This window comes from Malania oleifera, chromosome 9 (genome assembly GCF_029873635.1).
Source record: "Malania oleifera isolate guangnan ecotype guangnan chromosome 9, ASM2987363v1, whole genome shotgun sequence".
NCBI lineage: Eukaryota > Viridiplantae > Streptophyta > Magnoliopsida > Santalales > Ximeniaceae > Malania > Malania oleifera.
In genome coordinates, this window is record NC_080425.1 from 43,918,969 (window position 1) to 43,938,481 (window position 19,513).

The 19,513-nt window shown below is 36.0% G+C and overlaps 1 protein-coding gene across 3 annotated transcripts in view; it reads left to right on the plus strand.

Annotated features, from left to right (window-relative positions):
• Positions 1–1,064: 1,064 nt before the first annotated feature.
• The window catches only part of LOC131164418 (probable sodium/metabolite cotransporter BASS2, chloroplastic), a 32,553-nt gene continuing 14,104 nt past the window's right edge, over positions 1,065–19,513 (plus strand). For 2 of the 3 annotated variants that reach the window (XR_009139262.1, XM_058121593.1), the window contains exons 1-5: positions 1,137–1,668; positions 2,323–2,463; positions 10,139–10,294; positions 10,387–10,508; positions 10,624–10,785. Coding sequence is in view for 2 of the 3 variants with exons in the window: in XM_058121593.1 (XP_057977576.1) it covers positions 1,273–1,668; positions 2,323–2,463; positions 10,139–10,294; positions 10,387–10,508; positions 10,624–10,785 (977 nt within the window). In the remaining variant the exon portion in view is untranslated. Of the gene's footprint in view, positions 1,669–2,322; positions 2,464–10,138; positions 10,295–10,386; positions 10,509–10,623; positions 10,786–19,513 lie in introns of all 3 variants that reach the window. The other variant, XM_058121592.1, reaches the window with a different exon arrangement.

Sequence of the window (19,513 nt, forward strand, 5' to 3'; positions counted from 1 at the left end):
AATACACCAATTCTAACATATATTGTCTCTTCAGGAGACTTATCTTTTCGGGAGATTAAATATATAGTCTCTTCAGGAGGATTATTTTACCATCTCTTCTGGAGATTGGTAATATATATATATATATATATATAGACAGTATAGAAATAAAACCAGCCATTGAGGCGATATTAATAAACAAAAATAAAACTGTCCATTAATGCGGTATATATATAAATATATCAGTTGGATAGAGCATCGTGTTGATAACGTGTTATAAAATAATACAAGAATAAATAAACGTAGATAATCAGAAAGTAATGAACACAAGTAAAATAAAATAAAAATAGATAATAAATAAAAGTGAGACTAGATTTACGTGGTTCGGTTTATACCTACTCCACGGATGAATGAAATCTGAAATCCACTATTTTAAGAGGAATTACAAAATATACCTGACTTTTGTACATATTATCTCACCTTCTTACCTTACAAAATATCTCACTTTCTTTTTTATCTCTTATTTCTTTCTTCTTTATTTGCACGCTTAATATTTTGCACTCTATATTTTACATTCTGCACTCTTCGTTTTTCCTCCCCTAATCTCAATCAGGTGATCCCCTTTATATAGTTGTGGGAAGAGCAAATGATTTTGTTTGATAATAATAATGGATTCATGCATGGGAAACATGAGGGAGATGAGGCAGGTATGTTGAAGACATGAATGGTAACATTCATCATTTATTTCACAACAAATATTGAATTGGTAGAAATGATGAAAGGATTTTTTAATTAAGAAAGTTATTAAAATTGCAATGCTGAATAGATAGGAAAGAGGAAGTTGACTTTTAATTATTTTTTTAACGTATTTTAAAATACACCAACTAATCAGATTAAGAATTATAAACTTCCAACCAATTATATTAATTACAACTTAAAATTTTTTAAAAATTTGAGAAAATTAGGATTAGGATTTTAAGGCATTTGAAGGTTACCCTTAATATTATATATAAAAGATTTTTGAATAAAATCGTCACATCCCTCGAGTTTTGATTTTACATTATTTTGAAAAATAATTTTCAGGTGCGTTATTTTAATATTTCCCGGGAGCGCCTAATATCCGCTGGACTGACGGCTAACCTCTTTTGAACCATCCTTTCTTCATGATCGACATGGCTGCATCGTTCTTCCGCCAAGCTTCTCTCTCTCCCTCTCTCTCTCTCTCTCTCTCTCTCTCTCTCTCAGTCACAAATGTCCGCAAGTGGACACTGCCCGTCTCTGAAGTAGCCGATCATGTCTCTCACCTTCTGCTTCAGTTCTCTAACTTTACTCCCACAATCCCAACCAAGAATACCGCTTCTCACACGCAGAAAACCCTCAATTTCTAGACCACCAAGGCTCTCAACCCTGCGCATTATCAGATCTGTCCATCGAAATTCTGAGCGCTCCCGAGCTGTTGTCTGTGCAAAACCCAGATGGGAAATCATGCTGGAAACTGCAGCTAGCCTGTACCCTGTCTATGTCATTGTTGGAGCGGTTGTTGCTTGCTTGAGACCGTCTACCTTTTCTTGGTTTGTGAGGAGAGGTCCAGCTTCATACAGCTTGGCTCTGGGCTTCATCATGCTGGCCATGGCTCTCACATTGCAGCTCAGGGACTTCTTAAATTTGCTAATGCAAAGGCCTCTGTCAGTGAGTTTCAGAACTCAGAGGGCACCATTTATCCATTTATTTATTCATTTACTTTTGGAATATTGAAAGTTGACGTTTCTTTATATTTATCCCGGGCATGGTGTTTTGCAGTTTTACAATTGCGCTGTAATTTAGTTGTTTTGTGGAATCAGTGAAGTGGGTATGCCTATTTGATGGACACTTCGTTTGCTTTTGAGTATACTCCCAAGGATTGAACCTTTTTTTTTTTTTTGTAGCAACTAGGATGGTTTGGGACATAATTTTTGAAGTTCAATGTTGCTGGAGGTTGTATGATGTCTGAACTTTATTTTGAATTTGATTACTTTCCAGAGAATGACTTACAATTGCTTACTTGGCAGAACATGCTATAGCTGTTAATGTTGTCCTAATTTTGTATTGTGATAAAAAATGTTGTTTCTTTTATTATTAAAATTCCACGTTTAAACTGGAAATTGTCCAGAAAGCATCTTGAAGAAATGAACCAAAAACAAAAAGTGCAAATCAGTGTCCTTTTGGAGGATAGACTATCATGTTGGTTGATGGACATTTTATTGAAGAAACTAAAGGATTCTATGTTTTATGATTCTATACTTTTATATATAAAAATAAACCAGTATTTGAGATAATAAGTTTATTCCTTTCACTTTTAACCAGATACTGTTTGGATGCATTGCTCAATATACAATTATGCCTGCTGCTGGAATGATTATTAGCAAATCCTTGGGACTGTCACCATCTCTTTCTGTGGGTTTAATATTGCTTGCTTGTTGCCCTGGAGGCACTGCGTCAAACGTGGTAAGATTACTTTATCCGTCTGTTTTTCCTTCTCTACTCATGTATTTACTACAATCAATGATGAATAACATTTGGAAGAGTTGAGAACATTCAAATTGACAAAAACGTTGCCTAGTTGTGGATTGGTTTAGTAGCTTTTCAGTAATCATTCTCCCAATTTTTCAGTATTTTTGTTAGAATCTATCTGATTGATTTTCTTTCTATTGCTAATGATTCTTACTTTATCTGCACTCACCTTTTTCTTTTTCTTTTTTATGATTGAAAATTTCCGGAACAGTGAAAGAGAAGTGGTAGAAACTGATCTGCTTTTTCATAATGAGGATCCAAATTACGTACCAGTTAGAATTTTCATATGATTTCCCAATGCAGAAGGTCATATAATGAATGTAATCGGGTATTCATAATAATGAATGTGCATTTATCCAATATTTTTACCTTCCTGTATCTTTTGTTTAAGATAATTAAAATCTCAAAAGGAGTGGGAACCTGAAGACATTATAAGGAGATTGGATAAGTTCTAGGGCTCAAAAAGATCTGTCAGAAACTCAGAATGCTTAGAATTTAGAAATTGAGATTACCCCAAATTTATTTCACATGGCTTTCCAAATCCCAAATAATTCAAAACATGTCAAAGGCCACCCATGAGTTAGAATATGAGATTTTTTGACACATATCTATCTGATCCAGTGAATTTAAATTGTCCAATTTAAAAATATTTTCCCCAACTCCATAAATTGCTTCTAATATAGATGCTTGCCATCCTCAATCTATAGATGGCATCAGTTTTATGTGGTTGTGATGCAGGACCAAATGTCCATGTTGCATTGGACGTTTGGTCCTGCATCTAAAATAAACAAAAATTATACTTTCCTAAATACCAATACCCTAGTATCAATATTGCCCAAATAAAAGGATACTCTTAAAAACTAAAACTAGATTATCCTATGCTTGTATTGCATCAACCTTCCCCCGTTGAAAAAAGAACACAATCTCAAATTGAAGCTAACACCTACTATCTAACATTGCCCTTTTTCTCTGCATCCTTAGAATACTACTTCATTCACATTGTAATCATCCAAAAATCATAGGCTTATCTTATGGTCAGTAGTTTCCATCACAGTGACATGGGTCTTCTATGGGCAATTCTGATACAGTACATTTTTATCCAGAATCATAGCAATTAAGTGGAAAGTGCTCGACCGTCTTGGAATCAGATAGCTTGGCAGCTCATGTGGAACTTGCAAGTATCCTTCCCCATATTTGCTCTTTACCCTAGCAAAGGCACTAGGCAGTATCCTGATCAACTAAGCTAAAGTCATAGGATGGCAAGCTAACGTGTAATCCACAGCGAACCAAATTGTGATTGTTGTTCGTCTTTCATCGAAAAGCATCGAGCAACAACTTTATGAAGCACAAGTGTTTAAGTATTGATATCTCTATCATGTCAAGCTAATGCATGCAACATGATCATCTTACACTCATAATGAGATGAATTTCTCTTTCATGAGATGCCTCTAAAGATTCTGCTTAGTTACTAGAGCTAGCCTGTGAAGTGTGTTGATGAACTAGACAATACCACCAAGTACATGTGAGGCCTTTAAGACAAGAAACAACCATGCTAAATTGCTAACTTTCTCTTATGGTCTTGACACTTTGAAAGGTAAAAGGTGTTTTCAATTTGTTTGAACCAATCGAATAACATATTTGGAACCCTCTTGCCTGTGAACTTGGGCAAGTAATCATGATTCCATAATTTGACTTGCTAGAGGTTTGTGCAGTAGCAGTATGTTATTATTGATATTTGTAGTTGGGATACTGGAATTTTCTGTATGGATAATGTTCAAGAGATGTTATACTTTTGACCAAACATAGAGTCAATTTGATTTTGAAAAGCAATAACCTGAGAGCAGAGAGGCCATCTGAGATGTTAATCCATTGATATGTTTTTCCTCTCTTTCCAATTGTACATCCGAACCACTTTATGATCAACAGGATCAAAATGGTCCTTTGTTACCATTTCTTCCTTCTCTGTTTTTTCCTTTTTTCTCCTGTTATCTTTAGCCAGGTCAGACTGGTCTGGTTCAGTTTGTATGGACCAGCAAGTTCAAGAAAAAGATGGTTCAGGGCAGATCCAGTTCAGTAGTTGGGGTTGGTGTCCGTTCAGCTTGGCTCAGGTCAAGCACTGATGTCTGTGTGGATATTCATACTGGGTACACTCATCACTTTAAGTCAGTCATTTGATACTGTCATCTTTGAAATGGGTTTGATGGTGGTATAAGGCTGTGACTGTGACATTTGCCAAGTTGGTGACACTGATAGATAATGGCGGTGATGCCTTTATGCCAGCAAAGACAAGTGACAATAAACACGCAGTGGCTAAATGGCTGTGAGAACCTGTTGATGTGGCATTGGAGGCCATCAGAGCTTCGGCAACATAGAAATGGTCCAATGGTTGAGCAGCGATGGTGGTCAACAGGTGGCGAAATCTGGCAAAAATTTTGCAATGGCAATGTGGGCACGCTATTGATGAGGGCAAAGAGGTTTAGTCAATGATGAAGGTGGCAAAAGAATTTAATTTCTGGAGTAACTGTTTGAGGCTTTGATTGGTCTGAATCAATTTGTTTCACTTGCTGATTATATGTGATCTAGATAGTGGCCTATTTTTCGATTTGGTTTGGGCTTGAACTGATCTGTGAATTTCAGGTTTATTGTGGCATGAAGAGGCCGTTATTGCACTCTTGTTTTTCCACTGACGAGACCCTCCTCCCTTTTTTCCTGTTTGTGAGCAAAGAATGGTTGAGGGTGTGGATTAGTTTTGCTAATAATTTTCCTAGTTGCACATATCAGGGTGGGACAAAAGTATGATTGGTTAGCAGGGCAGTGGAGGCCAACATGGCAGGAGCAGCATGCGGCAATTCACAAGTTTGAATCACAAACCCTATGAGTTTGAGTGAAACTCACACTGTAAAACATTGATAGACACGACGACTTGAGTTAAAATTGCGAACCATGTCAAATAACAGTAATAGTAGTGTTAAGAGTATGCCCTTGCCCTCATTCCAGCTAACACTGGGCCAAACATCAATGCAACATGAATTCTAATTCAATTATAAACAAACATATTAAATAGGGGTCTTTTGTTGGTTTGCAATATTTGAGAAATAAGAAAACTAATTTTTAGAATCCTATATGAACAAAAATACCACTTTCTTAAATACTAATACCTTGGAATCATAAGTACCTCACCCAAATGAAAAGAATACCTTAAAATAAAAATGAAATAAAATTAATTCGCATGTTTTTGCTGCATTAGGTTGTCACTCAAGTTTTGCTTCTTCAGACATTAAGGTTATGTTTGGTCTGCAGTATGTGTATTCTCTAGAATAAATTAGTTTTAGTAAGTTAGTTACAATTAGCTACACAAGAAATTATGTTGTTACTATAAAGTAAATAACAATGTGAAACATTTTATAGTCCATACTAATATGAACCAACAAGCTCCGATTGCACGAGATGATTTGCACATGCCAAGTGGACCCATCACAAGAGTTAGAGCCAAGCAGGTCAAGGAGGCTATGCAAGGACTAATTGAGAAGTTGCTTGAGTAAGAGTCAATGAGAGTCATGGACACTAAAGAAAAGGACTTTCTTGAAGAGCCTAAGATGGTAAATTGTCTAAAGACGTGCGAAGCTAGAACCTTAAGCCAATAAGGGCTGTTTGGGGAATTTTAATTGTTTTAATTAAAGTATGGGCTAAATAGGGGGCCAATTGTGTCAATTAAACATGACATGTGATTTGCACATGTTTCATTAAATGACATGGCACATGGCACATGGCACATGGCATGTGACTTGCACATGTTTCATTAAATGACATGGCATGCTTAAGGTTATGTGGGACTATTTTATTGGCCAGATTGATGTCATGGCCTATTTTTATTGGCTGAGCTGATGTCATGAGTTTCTTTTATTTTCTATAAGTAGCCAACTCTCTGTTGTATTGAAAAAGTTAATATTTTTTTGGCTGAATACAATTCCAAGTGAGGTTTATTTCTCTTCAAGTTCTTCATTGAACTTTCACCGAACTTATCAAAGGTGCTATCTTTGTGGCGTTCATCCATTAATTTGATATTCTTGGTTTGTGCTTCACGTCAAGCAATAGGTCAAGGATCCACTACCATGTCGAATTTTATTTTGGGTTTGGGGTTTTGATAAATCTGATTTGGGGTCTCTGGACGTTCATTCTTGAGGTTCCGCATCACATACTAAGGAATAGACAAGGAATAACTATGCCCAAATTTCATCATGGGGATGTCTATTCCTTTTTTATTACACTTTGAATGAAATAATTAGGAATATATTAGGAATAACTATTCCCTTTATTCCCAAAATTAAACTATATTCCATCTTATTCTAATGAAAAGCTATTCCATCCAACCAAATGAGCTGTAAGTTGTGAACTGCAAACTGCATAGAAGTCAAGCTTGTGCTTGGCCAAGTTTATTTCAAGTACATACTGTACATTCCAAAGTTGGAAATTCCAATAATTAAAGCACTTCTTTAAGTACTTAACTTGGGGGGATTACTAGTTAGGAATTTTTGGTGAAAATTCGATGTGCCCCTTCTTTATTAGCTTTTGTAGACTATTATGTTTAGGGGTTTTGGAAGAGGAAAGAGAGGAAAGCTAAATTGTGTTCTACTATTTTGGCTATTGTTTGGTGCATATGGTTGGAAAGAAAAGCTAGTCTCTAAATGTGCATTTGACTTCCATTAGCATGCCTTGGAGCAGAGTGGTGTTCCTTGCATCCTTTGCTGCTCTGCAAGCAGATTTTTTAGTCGTGTTTCCTTGGAAGATTTATGTGGGATTGTTAGCTGTTTTCCTTTTGTAGTGGGAGGATATCTTATACTTCCTGTTTTTATATCTTCTTGTTGTACTCCTTTCTTCTTTTAATATATTTTGTTTTTCAAAAAAATAAAATAAGACCATTTCAAACCCATTTTTATGAGTTTGATAACTAGTTTTTGGGCTTCGTCTGTCATTCAATGAGTTTCCATCGTCTGATTTGAAAATAAATTTTCCCAAATCCAATTGTTGCATTTATGTTTCTGAGACCAACCCCTCATGCAGACATTCTCAATTCTACCAATTTTGTTTGCTTTTATCTCAAGTTTACATATTTGGCTTTAAGCTGTTAATCATTACCGTGTGCAAGTCAAGCTTGCAGCTTGGCTGATCCAAAGTTTGACGTTAATAATATCTTTATTGTTTCTCATTATGTCAGAGCAGTGAACCAACCTGAATTTATGTGATTCTCGTCTCTGGAAACAGTACAAACTTCATGTGTAATAAAAGCTAGATAAAAATTCTTCCAACCAAGCTGTTGGGTAGCTTGATATACACTGTTGGGCCTAATTCTTGAAGCTTGTGGGATAATTGGTGGTATAGCATGGTTTGATGCAGTGGCAAGTCGAGCCATAGGATACTAGGAGGTCAAGGGTTCAAGTCTCATCATTATTGTTGTCCCTCATCTAATGTTTGTTACAAAGAACTTGTCCACTTCTCTGGCCTCCACATGTGAGACAGGTCAAACATGAGGGGTATTGTTAAACAACTTGATACATATTGTTTAGTGCATTTTGTTGTATTTATGATCATAGCTTTCTACACCTCTTTAATTTTAATTTTTTCGCGTCTCCTTGTTTAAGCTGTTAGGATAATTAGCAGTCTTAACACCTGTATCCTATTTGTGGACACTTCCATGTCTCCGTATACTAATATTGAATGCCTAAAGGACCCAACACCTAGACATGCACCCGCACCCAACACCATTCTATCCAGGCAGCTTTGGTAGTTTAGTTGGTATTTCTAATTTAGGTAATCAGCATTAGTATCAGGTGAGCAAACTGAGGCTACTTTGTTGGGGATATGTTTGTAATCTTAAAGATTCACATTGTTTGGTATCCAGGTTATTGTTTATTGTGAGGATTTTAGTTGAGTCGAGTCTTATTTAGCATCATGAGACAAGGACTCATCATGGTGGAATGACTGCTTACAATATATTAATTCTCCATGAACTAGAATACTGGGCTAGAAGGTATTTCTAATGCTGACGTCATTAAGAAAGAGACAAATTGGGTTAATTTTTTATATATGTTTGTGCTTGAATGATTACATGATATGAAGGTATGCTTAGGTATTCTAACCAATAGTCAATCTAGGAAGCCGATATTAGTTTTAAGTAATTAAGTTTTAGTTTGTTTAGGTTATGAAGTCTAAGTAGTAGTCATAATTTAGGAAGTCAATATTAGTAATTCGTAAACGAGTAAATTTTTAGTTTTTTTGGGTTGGTCATGTGATATTAAATATTTGCATTTTTTTATTTTTTGTTTGATTTTTTTTTTAGCCTTTTCTTGAGAATTTTAAGGGTTTGTGTAGTTAAGGTCCCTATGAACAAAAATGACGTGGGAAAGCAAATGGTCAATTGCATAATTTGCATTGTGAGGATTTTAGTTTGACTATGAATTGTTAAAGACATGAAATGCTAAGGGGCTGTATCTGTAAAAAATTATAGAAACGAAAACGAGAAACAAAAACTAAAAACAAGCAAGCTGATTAATATTTCCAAAACTAAAACAAATTAAAAACTTACTTGAGCTCATGCTCAATTTTCCTCAATCAAATAACACTTTAAAATATGATTACAATAATAGAACTATAAAGTAATAAATTGAAAAATATTACAATGAAGATAAAAATAACTGTAACTATTTTCTTATTTAATTATTATAATTCTAAATTCACTTTTTATTGCTCCAAGATAAATCCTATGTACATGACAATTGAAAAATGATAACAATAATTTTTTGAATCACTTTTATTATATTTTGAACTTTAGAACTTTGATGGTTATTATTATTTTACTTCAATTTTAATTTCACATGGTCATATTATTTTAATTTTAACTAATATAGAATGAATGATTTAATTCACATAAGTCAATTCTGGATATTTAAGTGCAAATAGGTTACCACAACAACTGGAAACTGTAAAATCTGCTTTTTAGTTTTTGCGAAAATCAACAAAAATAGAAAACCAGCAGCATAAACAAATGCATTGTCGTGACTTGTTTCTTCAGTCTTCACCATACAACAACAATAACTTAAAACAGAAGTAATACCAAACAGCGTGTAAGATAGTAGATTGTAATTTTTTTCCTTCTTTCTTCTTCTTCTTCTTCTTCTTCCTCTATTAATTTTATTGCTGCTCTGCTAAATTTTGAATTTTTCATATGCTCCTTATTCTTTTTCTTTTTCTTCTTTTTAAATATTTTTCTGCTACAGTCTTGATATTTTCTCTTTTTTATACATGCAAAGCTGGCCTCTGAGTATTAGGATATGGACGAAATACCTGCAGGGATGTAGTGGGCTTTGACCTCATGAACAAGTTTGAATTATAGATTCTTGGTGCATATCAATTTATCCAGCCAAAATTGACTGTATAAAATGATGTTTTCAAGTACTTCAGCAACATGTTTTGTATACAAATAAATTCCAATCTGATTTTTTAATGTAGTCACTCGAAGGGTTTGCCATGTGCATGAACGCATCTGGATTAAGGATTACTGTCTTAGAAAATTTCCATGCATTTTTTAATCACTTTTGAAATAGTGTTGCAGGTGACCTTAATTGCTCAAGGGGATGTTCCACTATCTATTGTAGTGACAGCATGCACCACTCTCTTAGCAGTATTTCTCACTCCACTTTTGACCAAAATTCTGGCAGGAACTTACATACCTGTGGATGCTGTTAAACTTTCTCTTAGCACCCTGCAGGTGAATTTAAAGTTTGAATCTCTACTTTGTCTTATAAAGCTACATGTAATAGTTATTTTGGGGGAATTATCATCTTCTTTGTTTTCCTCTAGGTGGTTGTGGCGCCAATCCTCCTTGGTTCTTATCTACAGCGTGCATTTCCTGCAGCAGTGAAAACTGTGATGCCTTTTGCCCCACTTCTTGCTGTTTTAGCTTCGTCATTACTTGCCTGCAGGTATTGTCTGTTTATTTTTGATTAATTTGACGAATAGTATGGCTTTTTAGGCACTCTTCCTCTCCTTGTCACATATATGTTCTTTTCTTTCTTTGTTTTTTTTTTTTGGTTGCAGTGTGTTCTCAGAAAATGTTGTTCGTTTCAAATCATCAATGATCGAGTCATTATTGGCATCTGATCTATCTCCATTTCTTCGCATTCAAGCAATTTTATTTGGAGAATTGGGGGTTATTATACTTTCTGTTGTGTTACTACATTTTACAGGTTTTCTGGTGGGGTATGATTTTCTATCTCCTCTAATGATTATATATATTTTTTGATTAGTTTATATTTAATTATATTTGTTAATGCCTCCTCTTTAGCTTCAGGCTAATACCGGTGTATAAATTTGTTTGGTTTGTAAATGACTGCATGCTTGATAGCCTTTGTTGGTTATTTGAATTGAAATATAAATAGCTATTTATCACATTAAAATTTGAATCGTTGGGGCTTTGTGGTATAAAAAAATATTCCCTTGAAAAATGACATTCCTGGGAATCTCTTTCCGGGGAATGGATTCTTGCCTCATGTATATTTTAGGTATGGTTCATGCTGTAAAACTCCCATAATGCACTCAAGATGCCTGCCAATGTCGGTGTTTGGTTCAACATGGGTATCCTTGCGGGCATTTCAAGAAGATGACTATCATACCCTTCACATGTGTACAATTAATATATGATGATGATGATGATGAATTGGGTAAAATGGAAGACCTAATTGTCTCTCCCTCTATTTATAATACACGTCAAGTACATACCTATGGCCATAAAACCCTTACTAATTCTTACTTGTTAATATAACGGTAACACACTAATAATACTAAATGACTAAAATAACCATCAACACTCGCCCTCAAGCTGGAGCATATATATCATATACTTCTAGCTTGTTACAGATGAATTTATGGCTTGTTATAAATGAATTTAACACCCCTAAGACTTTAGTAAATAAATCAGCAAGCTGCAAATTAGTGGTGGTGATGAGCTTCTTCACAAGTTTCTCCCAAACTGAGAGGCAATCAAATTCAATGTGTTTTGTCTGCTCAGGAAGATCGGGTTGGAAGCAATATGAATGACAACTTGATTATTAGATGTAAACTCCATAGACTAAAAATGTGGAAAACCTAGTTCTTCTAGCATGTTCTTTATCCAAACAAGTTCAGATGTATTGTGGGCCATGGTCCTATGCCTTGACTCAACACTTGACTTGGCCACCACAGATTGTTTCTTACTCTGCTAAGAAACCAAATTACCATCCACGAAGATACAATATCATTTGTGGATCTTCTGTTGGAAGATGATCTAGCCCAATCTGCACTAGTATATCCTTGGATATGAGAGTGACATCAATCTTGATATAAGAGACCTCTCACAGATGCACCTTTAAGATATCTTAAGGTGCGAAATTATTGCATCCTAGTGAGTTGTTCTCGAAGAATCAAGAAACTGACTTATAACACTTGTTGAGAAAGATATATCCAATTAAGTGATTGTGAGATAATTTAGCTTTCCATTAGAGTCTTCCGTATCGCTCTAGGTTAGGCAACAAATCACCCATATCTAGCACTAGCTTCCTGTTAGGATCTGTAGGGGTTTTAACAGGTTTGGATCCTGTTAGAGTTTATGTCTTTAAGTATTATTATTATTAAGTGTGTTGGTATGTTAATTAGTGAGAGTTAGTAAGGGTATTAGAATGTATTTGTTTTGTATTATAAATAGCGGGAGAAACCTTTCTTCAAGTGAGATCATTCATTTAATCAAAACCTCTACATGGTATTAGAGCATGATCCAACCTCCCTATCATACTCAGCCGTTGCCGGAGAACACATTCCGGTCGTTGCCCTTCTCAGATCCACGGTGACCCTTCATTATTTCACAAAACCAACCATATAGCTGAAAATAGAACCCTCTGAAGCCTATCCCCACAAAACCCATCATCAGAAACAACTCCATGTCCCGCCACATGCCGACCAACTGCCGGCAGTGCTGACCCCACACACTGGCGGATGAGAGAGCTTCCAACCAAGTTTTTTTTTTCCCCTTCTGCCATGTTTTGATTCCTTCTCTAGACAATAATATCAAGCTGTTAGGCATGTTTTTTGTCCAAAGATCCAACCTTTTTCGACCATGCACTTGTGGTAATCCGTTAGTTTTTGTTCATATTTTGTAAAGGCTTCTTTTGAGTTTCTTGGAGCAGTGGCAGTGTTTGTAAGTTAAGATTGTGAGGCTGTGGCAATGCTATCTCAGTTGGTAAGTCGTTCACCTTGTTCGTGGTTGTGCTGGTGCTTCACATAGTTTGTGGTTGTCCGATTAGTTTTGATTGTTCTTCTTGTTTGACATTGGTGTGGTTGCAAGTTTGTGAGTCTTGGGATAGAGTCTATGAATCCCAAAAATATGTTTCCTTCATCTCTGCCACAGATAACAACTCAAAAGTTGGATGGAAAGAATTATGTTCAATGGTCTAAAGCTGTTCGTTTTGTTTAGTAGGATTAGGAAAATTTGACCACTTGCTCCAATTTGATGATGAGAAGAGAAAAGAAGTGTGGATTCAAGAAGATGCCTTGATTATTTCCCTCTTGTGGAATTCGATGGAGCAACAAATTGCATGGATGTGTATGCATCTAGATATGTGCAAGGATATTTGGGATTATTCCAAGCTTCTATACTCTAGGAACATTACATGCATGTATGATTTATCCTAGGTGTACTTTCAGTTACAACAAGGAGATAGAAGCATTGTAGATTATTTTGGATAGATGAAGAGTATTCATGAGGAGCTTAATGTCGTGCAACCTTTAGCAGCTGGCGTATGTGAGATGTAGAAGCAGAGCGAGCAGATGACAGTTCTTTAGGTTCTAGCGGGCTTGAGACTCGAGTTTGAGATAGTTTGGTCCTAGATACTTAGTAACGCAGAGTTACCATCATTTGCTGATGTTTATTCTTGTGTCCTTTGTGCTTTTTTTTAGTACACATTCTTCTGCTTATGCATTTGACTATGAGAGGACAACCTTTACTACACGAGGTGTATCTAGTTTTCTACCAAACAACCACAAAAGTTATTGAGGTGGTTCGAGCGGTCGTGGTGGTAAAGATGGACAAGGTAGAGGCATTCCTCACAAGTGCACTCATTGTGGACGAAGAAATCATACTATTAAGCAGTGTTGGGATCTCCACTGTAGACCTTCATGTGTTGCCAATGCAGCTACCACCGACTTCACACCTTTGTGGGCAGCCAATGTAGCCACCACCAACTCCACACCTTTGGGGCCGAGTGGGCGACAACATACTGTATCGGTGTATCCATGTCAAAGGAAGAGTATACGAAGTTCCAATAGTATCAAGCGTTACAACAAGCTTTTCTTTCCATTGGATCTCGTGCCCAAACAGGTAATCCCACAATATGGCTATCATCTAGTACTTCTCCTCCTAGTCCTTGGGTCATAGACTGAGTTGCCACTGATCATATCATAGGTATACTTAATTTTTTTCTCCACTATTCAATATCTTGCAAATTTACCTTGTGTTACTCTTGTTGATGGATGCACCATTGCAGTCAAGGGAATTGGGACTGTAAATCCCACTTCTTGTATTTCTCTTCCTTTGATTTTGTATATTCCCAAGTTTCCTTTCAATCTTATGTCCGTTAGCAAGATTAATAAATCCATGAATTGTTCAATGACATTCTTCCTTGATTCTATGGTTATTTAGGATTTGAAGATGAGGAAGGTGATCGGCGGAAGGCATGAAGCTGGTGGACTTTATCACTTTGAGCCGCTATCTCCTTCTACTGCCTACACTGCTGCTGCCACACCTGTCCAAATTCATTGTCTTCTTGGTCATTCTTCACTAGAAAAGTTGAAACATTTTGTTCTGATTTGAGTTGTGTCTAGTGTTGATTGTGAGTCTTGTCAGTTGGGAGAGCACCATCATGTCCCTTTTGCTTCCTATTTAATGAACAGGCTGCAAGCCCTTTCATGTTAGTTCATTCCAATGTTTGGGGTCCTTGTAGAGTTGTGTCCAAATTGGGTTTCCGACTTTCCGGTACTTTGTAACCTTTGTGGATGATTATTTTAGAAGACATGGCTATATTTAATAAAAGATTATTTCGAGTTATTTCACATATTTTGCGCCTTTTGTTCTGAAATAAAGATTACTTTGGTTTGTCAGTTCGAATACTTCGGAGTGATAATGCTAAGAGTATTTTAGTTCACAATTCACTACTTATATGACTTAGTTTGGTATTGTCCATCAATCATCCTGTGGCCACACTCCTCAACAAATGGGGTTGTAGAAAGGAAAAATAGAGATATCCTTGAAATCACTCACACCTTACTTTATCAAATGCATGTACCCAAAGTTTTTTGGAGTGACGTTGTACTTGCTGCTTGCTATCTGATTAACAGGATACCATCCTCTGTCCTTAGTGGTTAAATTCCCTACTCCATTCTCTTTCCTAATTTACCTTTATTCTTCTCCTTCCTAGTATATTCGAGTGTGTCCTTTGTTCATCAACTAACTTCTGGGTGGATAAGTTGGATCCTCGTGCTATAAAATGTATCTTTTTGGGCTACTCATATACTTTCTATAGACTAATTTTCAAAGTAAAGATAGTATCTATATCTCGTATGGGAGCTATTTTGTCATAGAGGAAGTATGTTCTTGATTTGTTGGATGAAACTGGATTGTTGGGATCCAAACCGGTTGATACACCCATGGATCCTAACAGCAAGTTACTACTAGATAGGGGTGATTTGCTCCCTAATCCTGGACAATACCGAAGACTTGTTGGAAATTTGAATTATCTCATAGTCACTTAGATGGATATATCTTTTGCAACAAACGTTGAGAGTCAATTTCTAGAATCTTCGAGGACAAGTCATTGGGGTGCAATAATGAAGAGGTCTTTTATATCGTGATCAAGGTCACACTTATATTCATTGATATGTAGATTTGGTTGGGATGCCGTTTGACTGGAGGTCCACAATCGAGTACTATATCTTGGTTGGTGGTAATTTGGTTTCTTGGAATAGTAAGAAACAAATTGTGGTGGCTAAGTGCTGAATCAAAATATAGAGCTATGACTCACACTACTTGTGAACTTGTTTGGTTGAAGAACATGTTGGAAGAATTGGGTTTTTCACATTCTTAGCCTATGAAGTTGATGTGTGACAATCGAGTTGCTCTTCATATTGCCTTCGACTTTGTCTTTTATGAGTGGACGAAACACATTGAAGTTGATTCCCACTTTGTTTCGGAGAAACTTGTGAAGAAGCTCATTACTACCGCTTATGTGAAGTCTAATATGCAGCTTGATGATTTGTTTACCAAAACTCTGGGTGGTGCTCGTGTTAAATTTATTTGTGACGAGCTAGGAGCATATGACTTCTATGGTCTAGCTTGAGGGGGAGTGTTAGAGGTTATTTATGTCTTTTAGTATTATTATTATGTTAGTATGTTAATTAGTGAGAGTTAATAAATGTATTATTGTCATTAGAACGTATTCGATTTATATTATATATAGTGGGAGAGACCTATCTTCAAGTTAGGTCATTCATTTAATCAAGATCTCAACAAATCCAACATTCCAGTCTTATCTAAAAGATCAAGAACATATTTCCTCTGTGAGAAGATGGTTCCCATACGAGATCTTGGTACTTCTTTACCCCATGAAGCACTTCAATAGTCCAGAATCCTTGGTTTGAAACATAGTCTGCAGGAAATGCTTTAGGCTGTAGATACCTTGATTATCATCATCAGTAATCATTACAACACTTAATTGACCAAACCATGCCTTGGGAGATTGTTTTAAACCATATAATGACTTCTTGATCTGACACTAAGCCTAACTCCCCCTGAAGATCACCTTGTAGGAAAGCATTCTATACAACTGACTAATGTAAAGGCTAGTGATAGGTGGTGGCTAAGGATACAAACAAATAAAGTGAGACTAGTTTGGTGACAGGGGAGAATGTGCATGAATAGTCCAAATCATACACTTGAATACATCCCTCGGTAGCAAGATGGACCCATCCATGGAACCATTTGGATTCAACCAACCACAGTCTTATCTAATGGAAGAGGTACCAACTCCCAAGTATCATTATCCTGTAGCACATGCATCTCTTCTATCATTGCATTTCTCTACCCAAAATGGGACAGATCTTCAGAAATAGTCGTTGGAAGAGCAACAAAAGATGAAGTACTAACAAACAGTAGTATGAGGGTGACAAGAAATTGTAAAAAACAAATTTAGAGATTGGATGTTCAGTACAAGTGCATTTACCTTTTAGAATAGCAATAGGAAGGTCAACCACTTAGGAATTAGGATCATTAGACGAGGGAACTAGAGGCGTAAAAGTGGAAGCTGGAGGAAGATCTCTCTTGACTCACTGTGTCACTTGCAAATTGGGACGATCCATGTGACGGGAAGGACTCAAATTGGATGAAGATGGAGGATTGAGCTGAAAAAATAGGTTAAGATTGAGAAGGCTACGTAGAGGAAGGGACTCCACAATTGATGTAAAACAAGCCTATAACATTGATAACCTTTTTGAGTATAGGAATCATGGTATTAAATAACGGCTGTTACATAGCTTAATGGTTGTTACGTAGCGGAAAATGAGGGCTCTGATACCGTTATAGGCTACTAATGTAGTGAGTGAAATTCATGGTCATAACAGCCATTACGGAACCGTAATGGCCTATAATAGGCGTTCTCTTACGTTACAGTCCGTAATGGTCGTTACTAACCATTACGGACTGCCGATGCCTTATCTCTGAATTTGCTTTATTTTTTTCTGGTTTTCTTTGCGTATTGCTGCTTTTCCCCTCTCCTATCCTTCGTCCAGCTTAGATCTACTGATCTGAAGCTTTGAAACACCCAAAATCAGCTTCGACTTGTTTGAAGTTGTGCTCCGCAGGTTGGCTGACACGGCTCTTCGATTTGTGGAAATTTTCACAATTTCTTGGAAAAATTGCTTATTTGAGAAGGTTTAGGGTAGATTCTACACGGAAATTGTGAAATCTTTCATAAACAAGAAGAAATTTGAGGATTTGGAGGCTTGCAGCTGAAACTCACTCCATTTGGCAAGTTCGGCCATTGTCGGGTATGTCTTCTTCTAGACTCCAATCTTCCATCTTTTTTTCTTTAATTATTAATTTTTTAATTTGAAGCAGTAGAGGCTACTCCAGCACTGCAACAGTGCTACACTGCTACTAGCTTACTAATGTAGTTTATTGTATATTTTTATGTTTATACTTAATTACTTTTATTTTATTTTATGTATGTAAAATTGTAAATAGTTAATTATATAAGTAAAATTTATTAATTAATATAAAAAGTTGGTATAGAGTATAGAATCTTTAGATCTACATATTTATTATTTAATATTAGATTTTGATTGTGAGGCTGCACATAGTAAGTAATTACTAAATTTCGAATTACATTTTCATATTTTATTTTATGTGCGTAACAACTAACAATGTAAGTAATTAATTATAAAAGTTAAAAATTATTAATTAATATAAAAATTACCGCAAATTATAAATCTTCATATCTATTTTATAAATAACTTTGACAATTAATAATTTAATATTAATATATTCTAATTTCTACACAAGCGGTCTAGTGACTCTAGTACACTACCTTTTAAATAATTAAATTATAAAATCTACAATTCTATATTTATTTTGTTAAATTGTAAATTGTAATATAATTGATTGCATTGTCAACGGAACAGCAAACAACAAAGCAAAAGATTTCTTTCCTTACTTCAACCCACATTTATTTCCTTATATTTCAATTCATTATTTTGTACAGTTAGCTTATATTTAGTTTACACGTATAGGGCTTGACAGATTATAGTTTACTTGTATAGGGCTAGAATCATGCTAGACCTTATTTACTTTCCATGTGTAGCATTCTTGTAAAGTTTATATATAATATACAGAATTCAAGGCCAATTCATTTGGCCATTCACAAAATATTTGACATGGTATCAGAGCCAGCCGACTGCTAAGTTTTTTTCCCTTCGATTTTTTTTGTTTTCTCGGTTTTGTGGCCGTTGGGGTTTTGTTTTCTCTTCTGGAAAATTTTCTCTGTTCTTTCGGTACTTCTGTTGCTGCATGGCTATTGGCACGGCAAGATTCTGGGTTGCCATATATTCCTCCAGTTTATGTCCTTGTGATTCTCAGCAAGCAGGTGACAGTTTTCTGTTGCTGTTTGTGACTTTCGGCAAGCAGGCACAACAGGTTTCTGGTTTGCCACTTAGTTCTCCAGTTTTTGTTGCTGTTTGTGACTCTCGGCAAGCAGGCTTGTGACTTTCAGCAAGTAGGCACAACAGGTTTCTGGTTTGCCACTTATTTCTCTAGTTTCTGGTGCTGTTCGTGACTCTCGGCAAGCAGGCAACAACTTTCTGTTGCCGTTTCTGGCACTTATGTTCTTGGCACAGCAGGTTTTTGGTTCAAGATTTAATTTTTAGTGCAGTTTTTTGGTTCAAGATTTAATTTTTTAGTGCAGGGAGGTTGTGCTTGGTTTTTCTTTGTACCTGCTTTGTTTATTTTGGGCTTCTAGATTTTCTGGTGGTTTGTTTCTTTCAGCACAGTCTGTTTTTTTATTTATTTGGGGCTTCTCGGTTTTCTCCATTATGTAGCATGGACTCCTCACTTGTGTCTGCCAAGTTTACAGACAACAATTATTCTACGTGGGCTTTTTCAGTTTGAACTTTTCCTGAAGGGAAAAGATCTTTGGGGTCATATTGATGGCATGGCTTGTGCACCCAATCCTGATAAATCGAAGGAGTCTGCAGCTTGTCCTTCATGGGCTATGCTTGATGCTCGGATTATGTCTTGGCTTCTTGGTTCGGCTGAGCCACATATTGTCCCCAACTTGCGACCTTATTGCACCGCTCAAACCATGTGGATTTATTTAAAAACAGTATATCATCAAGATAATGGTGCTCGTCGTTT